At 38.9% G+C, this 14,974-nt stretch overlaps 1 protein-coding gene across 1 annotated transcript in view; it reads right to left on the bottom strand.

Annotated features, from left to right (window-relative positions):
* LOC121628805 (amyloid beta (A4) precursor protein-binding, family B, member 1 interacting protein) overlaps nt 1-14,974 on the bottom strand; it is a 28,280-nt gene that overhangs the window by 3,275 nt on the left and 10,031 nt on the right. Inside the window, exons 5-13 of the mRNA XM_041968127.1 lie at nt 13,810-13,887; nt 10,880-11,039; nt 3,749-3,870; nt 2,722-2,796; nt 2,494-2,637; nt 2,115-2,225; nt 597-695; nt 374-497; nt 176-237 (exon numbers count right to left, since the gene is read on the bottom strand). Of these exons, the coding sequence (XP_041824061.1) occupies nt 176-237; nt 374-497; nt 597-695; nt 2,115-2,225; nt 2,494-2,637; nt 2,722-2,796; nt 3,749-3,870; nt 10,880-11,039; nt 13,810-13,887 (975 nt within the window). The remainder of the gene's footprint in view (nt 1-175; nt 238-373; nt 498-596; nt 696-2,114; nt 2,226-2,493; nt 2,638-2,721; nt 2,797-3,748; nt 3,871-10,879; nt 11,040-13,809; nt 13,888-14,974) is intronic.

The following is a 14,974-nucleotide window of genomic DNA, read 5'->3' on the forward strand; positions in this document are numbered from 1 at the left end:
AAAAACTTCATATTTGAGCCTTTCCACAAATTAGCATCACATATTTCTTCCCTTCTGGTTCTAGTTGTCCTTTTATAGGAACTGCTGATATCACATTTGACTTCAAGGGAGTATGATCATATTTCTTTTTATCCATTTCATCTTTCCAGCTGTCTTATTAATGAAAGGTTTATACCTGAAGAACAGGTCCAGGTTGGGGCTTTGGAGCATGACCATTGGCTTGGCTCGGTGCTTTGGCTGTGAGAAGAACAGAAACATGAAACAACTGCGTGAACTTTCAGGACAAGGAACAGATTTGTACTTATATCACAACATCTGGGTTGTTTCAAATCAGCAAAGCACTCAGTGGAGGGGAGATTGTGTGTCGTGCGACCTTTGATGGTTGGTGAGGGTGTCGATGGATTGGAGCTCAATGGAGTTCTGTGGTTCGTCCAGGCAGAGCTGACGGAAGCCGCCTTCTCTGCTGTTTTATAGTTTTCATACAGGGAGGCACCGTACTGGAAGTGGAGGAAACAAACCGCAGAGCTTGATTTTAAATGATGTGGTTTAGGGGGAAATAAATCTTTGCTATTAAAAGCAGAATTGCTCAAATTTACCTTTGCAATCCGTATTCCAGTCACCCAAAGGTTCATGGACCAAGCATCGTCACAGCAGAGATACTTGATGTACTGGGACTCTTTCTGGATTTGAGGATGCTGCAGAGACAAATAGGTGGTTTAGTCACTGTGTTTTACAGAAGTGATATTTGAGATTCTTCCGCAACCATTTTTGACAGTTGACTACCTGTGCAAGTGTTTTTTTAACCTAACTGTCAGCATAGCTTACAGATAATATCCAATGATGTATTTTATCAGTAAATAAGGCTCTCTTTGACCTGCTTTTGTTGGGTTTTAGTATTCAGTAATAAGCATGCTTACACTTCATAGCTTGGTGACTGTTTAGGGCATGGGGTGGACCACAAGAGGGCAGAGTGGCTCTAAAAGGTAGCAACTAAATGGATTTTAAATTAATTTCCTGTTTGAAAAATATGTCAGCAGCTGGAACTTAGATGCTTCCGTGTTAGAAAATGTACAAACGTCCTTTGGACCATAAGAATACTTCCTCACGCTGGAATAAATACTTCAGTCAATTGTTTTCACCCAGAAGAGGAAGCTGAATTTGCATGCGATGACATGATATCAGTGATACATAATGAGGATGGTATTAAAGATCACCTCCGGCAGCTTCTCTGAATATTTAACAGCTGTGATAAGGCTAAATTATTTTGCCATTGTCTTTGAGTTGTTGCTGTTTTTGGCAGCTTATAAACACCGCCCCTCTAATCTTTCAAAACACTCCCTAATTTAACCCTCATGAAAGACAGCTTTTCTTATTATAAACGTTCTGTCTTTCACAACCAGCGAGGAAGCGCTTATGTGCTTCTTAAACAATAAGAATGAGCTGGCCTTCTAACGTATCCACTCTTGGCAGGTCATTTTCCTTTGCCCTTGCACCAGCAACTTCTTGCCTTCAAGCCCAACCTTGAGGATTTTGTGTTACACCTGAAGGTAATTCAGTGTCTTTGCTTCTTTCAGCTCTTTTCTCTCTGCTTCTCACCAACTAGTCTAATGACCGCTACTGATTCAAGTGTTTTAAAGATAAGATACAGGAAAGAGAAAGAAAGCAGACTTTCACATCCCTTTAACAATGACCACTAATCCATTTATTTCTAGTATGTGTTGTGTCAGCATTTCTTAAACTTACATAGATGCTGTAAGTCCCTCCTCCTTGCTGTTATTCTCAGATTAGCTAGTGGTAATTAAATGCATGTGGCAAATTATTTCAAGAAAAAAAGAAGTGCTTTAAACTGGGTTGTTTTCTTTCTGGTTGAAAAAGTCTCCTTTCGCTTCTTCATATTCAACTATTTTTGCAAAGTCTCAATAAAGCCAGCAGCTGCATCACACACCCTACAGCCCAGAAACAGCTTTGTAACACTTATTTCTGTTTTTAAGTATTTTGTGCAAGATGCTACACTATATAAGATATAGTGTCTGCATCTTCTTTAGGGAAGTTTCAGCTGTGATCACATCTTCAGTGAAAGGGTGTTTGAGGCCAGAGAAGATAAGCAGACTTACTTTCAGCACAAAACAGAAGTCAGTCGGGGCCTTGTATTTGCTCTTAAAGTCTTTGCCATAGTAGACGTTCAGGTTGTCCAGCTGGACGAAGCAGACGAGGTCGCGAGACGACTGCAAAGAAATGAAGAGAATTTCATTAATCTGGTCTGCAAAGTCTTTTTTTATAACTATATTTCTAGTTCACTGAAGTAAATATTGACACCACTGATGTTGAGAGGCTTAAAGTCCTGGATATGAAAGGTTATACATGTGTGTGCGTGTAACAAGGAAGGGGTTGATAATGAAGGCAGCAGAGCTCGACCAGACGTTTGTGTTTCAGTAGAAATGTGTATATCTGCTGAACTAAAATAGATCAATAGTGCTTGAAATGATGTTTGACCTTGGTCTTCCCTTTTGGAACATAATAAATTCCAGAGGCTCTGAGCTGGAAGAGTCGCTGTTTCCAGGACTTCTTGCCATCTTCTTTAAGGTGCAGCACCCCCTCGAGATCAGGCACAATGGTTGAAGTCCCGCAGAAGTTCTCCTGCACATGTGCAGGTGAAGTTCAATGTCGGCTCAAAGACTTGACCCACAGGATATATGTATATGTACAAAGATGTTTATTTACCTTTATCAATATTTCCTTGTCTTTGTCTTTTATGTCTTGGAGAGCTTTTTTGTCTTTCTTCCAGAGATAAAAGTTCTGCAGGAGTAAAACAAACTGTAATAATGATCACATAAAAGCTGATTTGCCATAAATGTGCTCATTTAATTTGTACTGGCTTTATTGGTGGACAGAAAACAGTGACATTCATTTATTTACTTTAGCTGCAGATCTCATGATATCCTCGCTAGCTTTGTCGCTAGCTCATTGTCAGTAAAAAGCCTTGATATGTTAACACACTAAACCCAGACTACTACTTTACATGTAGCTGATGTTCCAGCTATCTTTAGCCTTGCTGTATACTAACTTTGTAAAGTAATTATCTAATCTTCCTTTGGCTTAAAAAAAGACAGAATATCATATTATAAGCTTAGCTGTTAGCGTCTAGAGCGGAAATGAACTCACTGCATCCCCTCTAGTCTTTAAACTGTATTATTTTGTCTGTGTGTGACTGGAATACTTTGGCTTCATTTTATACCCCAAGTTTTTGTTTCATCACAGGAAAAAGCCCAGAAGGAAAATCTATTTGGAAGCTCTTGTCAAAAGTTAAATTAGCATAGACGTAGTGTAAAAAAGCAGATCTGTCTGAGATGGAGTAGTTTAGAAATGAGCATCTCTCTGCCTTTCCAACCCGGCTATTTCTCTCTGCCAACAGACCAAATCCATTAAATACACTCAGATTGTAAAAGGTCCCATTATAACAACAAACATGCCAAGATCTAACTGTCTGTCTGTTGCCTGAAGGGGTTTAGTTTGATGTATGGCAGTGAGGACGTTAACGTGAGGGGTCAGCCTGCATGGAGGAAAGATATCTCCATTATTCAGCAATGAAAAGAGCCAGTTGGCTCTGAGCTGCAACGATGTGGAGATAGATTTGTGCCAACTTAGGCCAAGATTTTTAACACTGGAGATATCACAACTCTGATCACCCAGCTTATAAGCTGCTATATTTAGAGGGTGAAGCTGGTGTTGACGCAGTGAGCGGACCAACCTGCGGGTTTTTGAAAACCTCATATTTTTCTTTTCTCTCTTTAAAGAGGATTTGGTTTTCACTGTCTCTTGTCCATGCTGAGAGTGGCTCCACAAGGTTCTCGTGGTCTTCAAACGTCCGTTCTGCCAAAAAAAAAAAAACAGCACAGTGAGCTAATTTAAATTTATGTCTATGTGATTGCATAGCAACAGATTTCAAATGATTTTTAAAGCAACTGGATGAAAAATTTGTGCAATCAAGATTGTTTCCTTTTGGTGAAACCAACTCTTTAAATAAATTTCCCAAAGAGTTTTAGAGTTTTCTTTTTATAATTTTTGCAGCTGTAATCATTCCTTTGAGCCCTATGCTTATTTTATTGGCCTCTGCTTGAAAATTGCATACCCATGCAACCACGAGGTCTATCTGAATACCTTTGGCATCATAGCAAAGGGAGCTCATAATATAATTTATTAAGGAGTAAATATAAGTGAAGAGCAAATTAAATGAAATGGCACAGAGCACAAATGAAAAAATTTTCAGGCTTGCCTCAAAAAAACAAAACAATCACTTCCAGGATGAAAATAAATATCTCTTTGGAACGATGCAGCTGTAGCTTTAAATCTAAATACTAAAAACAATATGTGAGCATTTTCTCTACAAAGAGCAACTCTGATAAAGTGAAGCAGAACAAGATTAGAGATGTTTTAGTAAACTTGATTTGTTCAGATGAGGTGTCCAAAATGGCACTTTTGACCCAGTTTGGCATCATCTCTGAGACTTTAGGTTAATATTGAAAATAGCCGGTGTTGGGAGTAACGCGTTACAGTAACGATTTTACTTAAAAATATTTGTACTGAAATTACTGGACTACAGTAACATGTTTTTCTGCGTTACTCGAGCCGTGTTTGCCTATGTGTAAAGTTCTGATCTGTTTTAAGTGGTACACACATGCTGCTGCCTGTGTGTGTGCTTGCCTGGGCACGTTGCCATTGAGATCGATTTGTGTGACGTAGCTGATTGTGCTCCAGCCAAGAAAAAAGAAAAATGGAGCAGGAGACAGAGACAGGGCCTTTTGGTCAGTGGCGATATTCGCATTATTTTCAGTTCGGTCCAGTCTCAGTCCAAACGTGTGGAGAAAGATCCTGCTCACCGGTCAGTGGAAGGAGTCCTTCAGCAGCCGACCCGCCTGAACAAGCAGCCGACCCGCCTGAACAAGCAGCCAAACCCGCCTGAACAAACAGCCGACCCGCCTGAACAAGCAGCCGACCCGCCTGAACAAGCAGCCGACCCGCCTGAACAAGCAGCCAAACCCGCCTGAACAAGCAGCCGACCCACCTAAACAAGCAACCGACCCGCCTAAACAAGCAGCCGACCCGCCTGAACAAGCAGCCAACCCGCCTAAAAAAGCAGCCGACCCGCCTAAACAAGCAGCCGACCCGCCTAAAAAAGCAGCCGACCCGCCTAAACAAGCAGCCGACCTGCCTAAAAAAGCAGCCGACCCGCCTAAACAAGCAACCGACCCGCCTAAAAAAGCAGCCAACCCGCCTAAAAAAGCAGCCGACCCGCCTAAACAAGCAGCCGACCCGCCTAAAAAAGCAGCCGACCCGCCTAAACAAGCAGCCGACCTGCCTAAAAAAGCAGCCGACCCGCCTAAACAAGCAACCGACCCGCCTAAAAAAGCAGCCAACCCGCCTAAACAAGCAGCCGACCCACCTAAAAAAGCAGCCGACCTGCCTGAACAAGCAGCCGACCCGCCTGAACAAGCTAAGCTTTTTTCAGCTTTTCCTGAAGCGCAGCAGCCGGTAAGACAGAAATGAACAAGTTAATTGCAGGTTCATTGTAGGAGACATGCTCCCCCTGTCGACTATTGAATTGCCCAGGTTTAGAAAAATACTAGATAAAACGATGATGAGACAAGTGTGGCCATTTGTACCCACAGACAGGGATGTTGTTTTTATGGTTTAAAGCCATTTAGTTTACAATATACATTAAACACTCTGCAGACAGGCAGTGATGATTCGGCTATGATGTTTGTCCATGTCGACACGCTGAATTAAAAAATGGTAAAGCTTAAAAAAGTAATAAGTTACTTTATGTTACTTTTCAAATAACTAGCAACTAATTACTTTTTTTTAGAGTAACTACCCCAACACTGATAATAGCTTGTAGTTTTCTGCATCTTTTAGCCGTTTAGTTGCTAATTTATCAGAAAAAATACCCTTAAAGGTTAAAATGTGGTAAAATATCCACATATAATTTGTATTAAAAACAAGCTAAATAGTATCCGTTAAAAGTGGTTAATACATAGAAATTTTGTGAACTTTTTAATTCGCCACCATTTGTTGCTAATAAATTTGATTGTGTAGGACAAAGTGAATAAAGTTATCTTGAATCCTGAAACCAAAGAGTTCATGGTCTGGACTGCCATGCACACCAATCATAAAATAAAATAATAATTAAAAAAAATAAAAAAAAACATCAATATATTCAAAGAGACAAGAAAGCAGGAAGACGTGAAAAGAACAAAAACAAAAGAAAAAGACTGTCTTTTTAAAGACTAAGAAAAAGGAAATTGCACAAGGAGAGAAGGAACTGAGTAGTTTTGTATCTGTGCTTTTCTTTCATTGTCCAAAATCTTCTGTAACTATTGTGTAGAATTTAATTAATATGTCTAAACAACAACCAGTTTTCTCTGCTCATCACTACCTCGAAACTGCAGGGTAACCATAAAGTCTTTTTCATGTTAGAAGCATGTATTTCTTAAGAACTTTACTGTAATACAGTCTAATCTATTTGCTTTCTACCTTGCAGTAACTCGAGCCTGTTTGTGTCCGTAAATGGTTTGGCACCATCTATTCAGAGGATTAAAATGTCTCCACGTTTACTCTCCAAATCTGATTCAACAGCAAAATGTGATTTAAATTAGATCAGAATATACGTAAGTATTTGCTCTCGGTACTCTGAAACAAGTGCTTTACCACGTGTAGTAGCTCACCGGGTCACAAAATCTCTAAATCAGCTGAGCTCGGTTCAAAGTCAGTTTCACAGTTGTACAATTCTCTGATTCAAATGGACTGAATTAAAGATAAAATAAAACCTCTGTGTTTTTTTAACACATAAAGAGCACTTTCTTCCTCCTCCTCTCTGCCCACCCACCCACTAGGGTTTCAGATCGCCATCACACATTGGCCATTTGACTGCAGTTCAGCCATGGTCTCCAATTACAGGTTACCAGCTGAGGCAGAGGTAGGCATTACAGAAATTGCTGCCAGGGTTCCAGACTGTAGTTTGACTATTACAGTCATTAAAGAGATGCTGTGACTGCTGCTGGAGCAGAAATCTCTTTGAACTGTGTGTCAGTAGTACGCATGGTGAGCACATGGGTGGATTTTACTGCAAACACTTGTAGACATGTTGCTGTTGAGCTCTGTGGGGGTTTACTGGGCGTGACTCTCCTGGACTTTTTGTTGATAAAGATTAAAGGTCAGTTAAGCTGGCAGCAGTCAGAACACATGTAACACTCTGGGGTGGTTTACAGACATTTAAAAATGAATTTACTCCAACATCTTCCACTTTGATGCTGTCATGTTGTGCAGTCTAAGATGACACAGCGCTCCTTCCTTCCCCGTGCTCATGAGTCAAATGTTCTACACAGAGGATTTTTGCATAGATGACATGTTAGAAATAGTAAAGTGTGTGTTAGACAGCCACTTTAAACATAAGCTATGATTAGGTTTAAGTGTTGGCAGAGGTGAACACATATTTTGTGCCAGATGCAAAAAGAAACGAGGAGTAGTAAGGTCTCTATCATGTAAAAGGTTTTCACACTTGTTTGGTTCTCTGGTCAGGACCAATGCAGAAATTAGTCCTGGTCTAGTTAGGACCTAGTGATCAGGTCAAACCCTGAGTAGATGACCTCTGTATATTTTTCTGGACTGGTCTTAAAACCTACAGAAACATACTGTACGTGGAGATAAACACCCTTCTTTTCTTTTGATGGATAAATGGATTTAAGTAAGTTATATACTGAGGAATTTCTACCAGTGGAGATACTACGAAGAACTTTTGAATGTATTAAGTCCAGTTTATATTCCAGTCAGACTCCATCATAGTTCGCTTGTTTCACATGAAAACGTTAAATTTCATCAAGTGATCAACAGACGGGAATCGCACTGAGGTTGGTTTGAATCGAACTAAGTGTGTAATATTTTATAATAAATGATCAACTATTTCAATATGTATTACCCAAATACTTGTTACACCCAGTTTTTATTCTCATTTCAATAAAATCTCAGGAAAAGAAAAATAAACAAACAAAAGGTAAAGAAAAAAACAAACTTTTTAAGTATATTAAGGCAAACTGTGGTTTCAGTCCTCACACCTAAATGACCAAATCAACCAAATCAAAGTTATTTGCATAATGCTGTCATTTCTCATGTGGCTTTCAAACAGGGCGAGATAAATTTAAATTCTGTGTGAACATTATTGTTCTCACAGTCTCACCTTGGTGTTTGGTTAGATTAAGGCTCCAGAGATTACAGTCATTTAGCAGATTAAATTATCCAAAGCAACTTACAGTGGTCAGGCAGCAGCATTAAGGGCTTTTCTTAAGGACCCAAATGGAAGGCGTTAATATTTGTTCCCCTGTGGGATTTGAACCAACCAGCTGAGCTAACCAGCTGCTGGTTGGTCATGGTGAGAAGTTGGTCTGGGGTAAAATACAGCTTTCCAGCACTATCCATGTAAAAGAAAATTACAGTCGACTTCCCAGGACTTCCACTCGCTTTTACAATCACAATAGTAGTTTGTTTAATTGTAAAGTGACCAGATTATGCCACATGCCAAACAGACCGCAAAGCTTATTTAAGTAGACCCATAAAAAACTATTACAAAAATAATTCTCTTGGGACTTTTAAGAAAATAATTTACTAAATTACATAAATACAAACTACAGAAAAAACCCACAAATTGACAAATAATTTATTTTTTTTCCCTCCAAATGGATCCATTGATTTAAACCTACATGTAAAAGTTCCTGAAGGATTTTAAGGTAAAGTAAATATTGATTTAGAGCTCATTGCTCACAAAAATTAATGGTTTTACCACAACCATTTATATATATGTGGAGGATGGAGTAAAATCAGTTATTGTGTAAAAATATAAATATTTTTTTAACAATCTGAAGCAGCTGTGATGAAGTGGATGATACCGAGTGGAGGAAGAGACTGATGGTGGATGAGGTCCAGCAGCTGAAGTAAATATAGCTCCGACGGCTCAGACTGAGGATTGCGATCATAAGGCTTCTATTTCCGCATGACAGAGAAGATGACTGACACTGTCCGATACAGCAAATTAAGCCCACCTGTCTACACTACTTGTGTGAGAATAAGCAGGAGGGGGAAAGGTAGCGTACAGGAAAGAAAAGAGGATGAGAGATTTTGATGGATGGGAGTAAGATCAGTGTTTCATTGAGCTTGCTGCACTGCGGCTGCCAGTAAAAACACAGTCCATCATCTGGACCAAGATGAAATATCCCACCCTGCACAATGTCTGGGTATATCTGGTGTCTACTTCATCTAGAAACACACTGAAACTTTTACTTCTCAGATCTATAATCTACAACCACTGCATTTTGTTGATATATTTGTTGTTCATCTATAGTTTATAGTTGTTTCTAAACATTATCAAGAAAACACTTCAGTGTAGCAGAAGCTTGACATTCTCACTTTTTATTTTCACACCTTTATAAATACTGGATCTGTGTGTAGCTAATTAAATATAAAGCTACTATGGTGCAATATTAACCAAAGACAATGGTTAAGGAGCAACGGTATCTGTTCTTAGATCAACCATGGACATGAGTTCATCAGCCAGACATTTTAAAATCTTGTTTTTACTTCAGGGTGAAGCTACAGAGCATTTCATCACTAACTGTTGAAATGCTGATGACACACAGTGTACACACTGCTATGTTGCAAGATAAGCAAAGTATCTGTCTTTTAGGAAAATTTTACATGTACTATCTGTAGTTGTTTTACAGCACAACCTGTACAAAACTGAAAAGGCAGAGATTGTGAGGCTGTACTCAGACCACTAAAGATAAATGAACAGTTTAATAGAAGAACAGGCAGTGATTGCAATAATGTTAAACTGCTTCGTCTTGACTTTTACAACATTTCGGAGAACAGTTGTTGTCTTGTATAAACTCTTGAGGCCTGTACATACACTGAAAGAATAGAGAAAATAGTTCTTTTCTCGAGGTGGCAAGAACAAGAACAAAGTTTGTACTTTACAAGAAAGCAGGGGCCAGGGCTTTGAACCGGTGTGATGTGCTTATCTTTTAATGCCTTAGGGCTCATTTATGGCCACATTAAATATGCATATGCCAAGATGATGGAGCCTTCTGTCTGCATTCATGTCCATTGTCAGAAAGCTTGTGGATGTTACATATGACACAGTACAACCAGTGTGGTGATGTTTAGCTGAAGTGGTTGAGCCTTGTGTACCAAGACTACAGCTCCTCTGTGTGGCTTCGGTTCAAGTCTAGATGGGGGCCCTTTGCTGCAGGTCATTCCCAGCTCTGTCTGACCACTTTCCTGTTCAGCTACTGTTTAATAAAGGCCAGTAGTGCCCAAGAATCCCTTAAAAAATATTTAAAGAAGAAACAGAACTACTGTAAACCACAGGGACAGTGTTGTGCAGCGTACCTCACATGTGGCCAGTGAAAGAAGATGCAACGGGTTTAGTAGTTGCACCTCTGCTTTTCCGATGTTTCGATGTGCATAAATGTTAGGCCAGTGTGATCATAAACACCAGCAACCAACCTTTTAGTGATTTATTTTTAATAAGGTGAAGAAATGATGTCACTATTAAAGCTGAGTCTCCACCATTTTCTTTAACATCAAGTCTTTAACATTTTTTTCAATATCAACCTTGAGGCCTAACATGATAAAAAGGAGATTTTTAATAATTATGATAAATTTGACCCAGAGTAAATGATGAAGCATAGCTAACTTTAAATTTTACCAACAAGCTTTCACCATCTTCATTTTCACTATAAATTTTTTTCACTATAATTATTTAATTAATCAATTTAAGAGAATAACATGCTGACCAGCATCCATTAATATCTGATATATTTTGGTAACTCACCAAGTTGCAGTTCAGGGTTTGTTTCGCAGAGACTCCAGTCCACATTGCAGTCACAGTGAGTCTTCTCAAACAAGTTGTCCAGAACTTCTCTGACATTTTGCCTCTCGTCAACCATCAGAGTCTTGGAGCTGCCATCATTCATTAGCACCTTCACCACCAACTGTCAGGAAAACATGCCTTTATTTCATGCCCTTTATATATATATATATATAACAATACAAAAACAAGAGTGAAATTCCAACTTATAATTTGATATTCTTCAGGGGATTTAAAAAAAAAAAAACCTTTCCCTCTGTTTTGGCCTTGATAAATAAAAAGCTACAGCTTAGCTCTCAACCTTTAAGGCAGATTTATAATCGCGCGGCGTCTGCGTGCGGTCAGCCACGGCGTAGCTGACGCTGGTGAGTTTGCTCTCGCACGCGAACGTAGGGGGTGCACGTCATTTTGGTGTCATGTTGCAGTTTCTCCTAGTATTCTGAAGATGGCAGCGGGGGTGGTATCGACCCGTAAACTCACCAGGTCAGAGTTCTTTTGATGGTTCATTTCAGTTCCGGTTCGTATTTTCTGTTTTAAAACAACAATGGCGTCCAGGATAGTTCAGTGGCTGTGTCCGAATGTCCACCCTACTCCCTACATAGTGCCCTATATAAGGGCCACGCCATTTTGTAGGGGCGTCCAAATGTCCAGTGAGAAAAAAGTAGGGCACTCAAAATTACCCACAATGCATCTTGAAAAATAGTGAGCATCGATGGTCACTAGACGGGTTAATATGGACCACAATGCATTGCAGGCAGAAGCTCAACATGGCGCAAGGAGGCGAAAAAACCGAGCAGCGCCACATGACCTATAAATGTAAGTATTTTACTAATCATAGTTGATGTATGAATAAAATACAACATAAGGAATAAAAGTAAAAATATTTACACAAAACTTTGGATTGAATCACCAAGAGAATGAGTCACTATGTAGTGTGCTGTATAGTGCAGCCCTGTGTAGGAAACAGGGGGTTAGGGAGTGGGGTGGACATTCGGACACAGTCTTTATTAGCTTGTGGAAGAAAACAGAAATAATTCGATCAGCCTCTCATCGACTTGATCCATTAGGTGTTGTTTTTAAATGGTTACTACACAAATTCAGCAAGAAGATCCAGAAATCTGTAAACTTGTAATCCCAAATTGACCAGTCATAAGGGAGTACATCTGCGTAGCCGTCTGCATAGCAGGGGTGCACGTCAGGTCTGGACGAGGTGCGTGGACTTACCCAGTATATTTGCTCCATTAAACATTCATCCAACTAAAAAGCTAATAAAACTGTAACTGCTTGGACCAAATTTAAGTTATATTTTTTCCTCTTTCTTTGTTTTATAAAAAGAAAAGGAATTCCTGTGTTGTGTTCAAACCCCGCTAGTCTATTTAATGTTGTGTTATCATTGTTTGTAATATTATTATTTATTTTTGCGTTGTTGTCTATCAGTGGCCCTACTTGGGATCAGTTTGCTAAAACCACCTTGTTTTGCTAATGGAATGAGTAATGTTTGTGCCATTATTGCCTCTGTGGAGCTACGTAGCGCCTACGATGGTGACACAGACGCGCAAAAATAAATCCGCCTCTAGTTTAGCTGTTTAGCTTACCAAGCACCCTGTCACATTAAATCTAATGAAATTGATATTTTTATTAGCAGATAAGCAAATTTGTATCTATTTTTCCTTTTTTCCTTTTACTTTGCCTTTGAAAAAACTGTTGTTTACTTTAAGCTAGGTTAGCCACTCTTTGGGTTATTGTTTGAAGCATTAAAGAGGAAGTGATGTGGCCTTTTTCTGCTATGTTTAGGACTTTGTACGTTGTTTTACAAAACTCCAACATGTGCTTAAGATTATTGTCCTAAGTGAGACATCCTGCTTTTGAGCACATGAAGCTTGTTTGTTTGTGTTTAAGTACAGGTTCAGGATGCTAAATGATTGTTTCTGCTTGTTGTTGGCTTCACTAGAATAGCCAGATAATCAGCACATATGTCTCTCCAGCTTTATGGTGACTTCTTTTCCATTGTCTGGGTGCACTAGCCAGAGCGGAGAATAGATGAGAGGAATACACACTTCCTCTCATCTGGAAACAAATCCACCTAAGATCTGCAGATTACTTAACTTTTGTCTTAAAATGTGGTTTTCAGAGATTTTATTTCTGGAAAACTTCAACTATTAGATCAGAAGTCACTATCTTAACCCTCCCTGGACAAAGAATCCAGTTTTGACACATTATTGAATAAAATATTATGTTTTTTAAACTGTTTAGCCTCTTGGTACTTTGATCAAATTCTGGTTGAAAACATTGTCAAGAAAGAGTGGGTACATCTGAAACTTGAGGGTCTCTGACCACAGAAAGATCTGCTGAAACCACTAAAAATCTCAACATCCTTGCACATCACAATCCAGAGACAGATGTTCCTGTGAAAGTGGCCATATTCAGAAATTTCTTCCAATGCTTCCTTTTAGATTTCACCTAATTTGGCGAATTTAAATGTACTTGTCAATGTCCATCAAAACATCAATAAAAAGGTTCTTAATGAGCTGATAACAGAATTGGCTAACATAATCACATCACCCATGTGACTGTGCTATGTCATGCTGAACTTTTTTTTAATAAAAACCAATGTGTAGTTTGTGTTCTAAACCACATGCCATTTGGCCGATAAGAAAGCAACAACATATCACGCAAAGAGGAAACACTATGGTCCTGCAGGATGTTGGCCAGATGAAGGGATCCTTGCATCAATGTGATTGATGATGCTTCCCAAAGAAAAGGAAGGAAGACAGCCGTGCTTTGTTTGAGAATAAAGTCTGTTACAGTGACGTCTGGAGGTAGTCATAATTCTTTGTGTCTTTAGTGCGACCAGGTCACGTCAAAAGAAACTGCATTGAGTTTTCATGTCTTACCTTTTTCACTTTGGCTTCTTTCAGCTTCTCAAGAGCAAGTTTAATTTTGTCTGCTTTCATCTGTGACTCTATTTCTTCCTAAAGAGGACAAACAATACAGTGAAAAGACAGCTGGAAAAAAACTGTGTAATATGCTTTATGTTTATATAGAATATTGCAAAGGTTTAAAATAATAATGAAGCCTGTATGATGTTCTTGTGAGCCAGCACTTCTGGCTTCAGACTGCTCTGAACACTTATTTTCCTTGGACCTTTTGACCTCAAGCTGATGTCATTTTATAGATTTCTTTACATGGCCCATACAGACCAGGCAGTAGTGACTTTATAGCATAACCACACATCTTAAAACCATTGCTAAAGCAGTAGAAAAAAAGCTTAACACTCATCAGTCTGACAAAAGTTACCTGGACTGCGAAAGTTATTAGAAGTGTTCAGAGTGACGAGACTAAGCTGAAAACTTAATACTGTCCATAGAGCTAAGCTTTTTTTTTGTGTGTGTGTGTGTGTGTGTGTGTGTGTGTTATTTAAAACTGGACAGCACACTTTGCTTCTGGGGAAGCTTCCAGAAACCAGCCAATCAGAAGGAACTTTAAGGTAAATTGTTCAGGAGCTGACCACAGGTAACTTTAATTAGACAGAAATGGTATTATTATTATTTATGACAAACTCAAAATCTGTTCCTTTAATCTCTTGGTATGGTATAATAACTATCAGCCTGATTTCAAACACTTTTTACAATACTTTCTTTAGATGTAAAAAGTTAAATGATCATGATTGAAAATTATTAAATGATGATTTAGTTTGGGTTTATTACTACTACTACTACTACTACTACTAATAATAATAATAATAATAATAGTAATAATTTAGCTTTGTAGATTAGAGTTTACCATTATATTCTTTTAAATACTCTTAAAATTATAGCATGATGAAATGACTGTGGTAGTCTAGATGGACATAGAAATTACTTTAAATTCCAGGCATGGTTGTGAATGGACGGTGGCCATCAGCGGCCAAATTCTTCCAGCCATAAACATGTTCTTATCTTTGAGTGGATCCAATGGTCTCAGGTGCAGCGATGACTAGACTACAGGTAACTACTTCAAAATTGTATACATTTGTCTTCTTCTGTGGTCCTTTTAAGGCGTTTCTTATCCCTAACGGTG

Source organism: Melanotaenia boesemani, chromosome 18 (genome assembly GCF_017639745.1).
Source record: "Melanotaenia boesemani isolate fMelBoe1 chromosome 18, fMelBoe1.pri, whole genome shotgun sequence".
Taxonomy (NCBI): Eukaryota; Metazoa; Chordata; class Actinopteri; order Atheriniformes; family Melanotaeniidae; genus Melanotaenia; species Melanotaenia boesemani.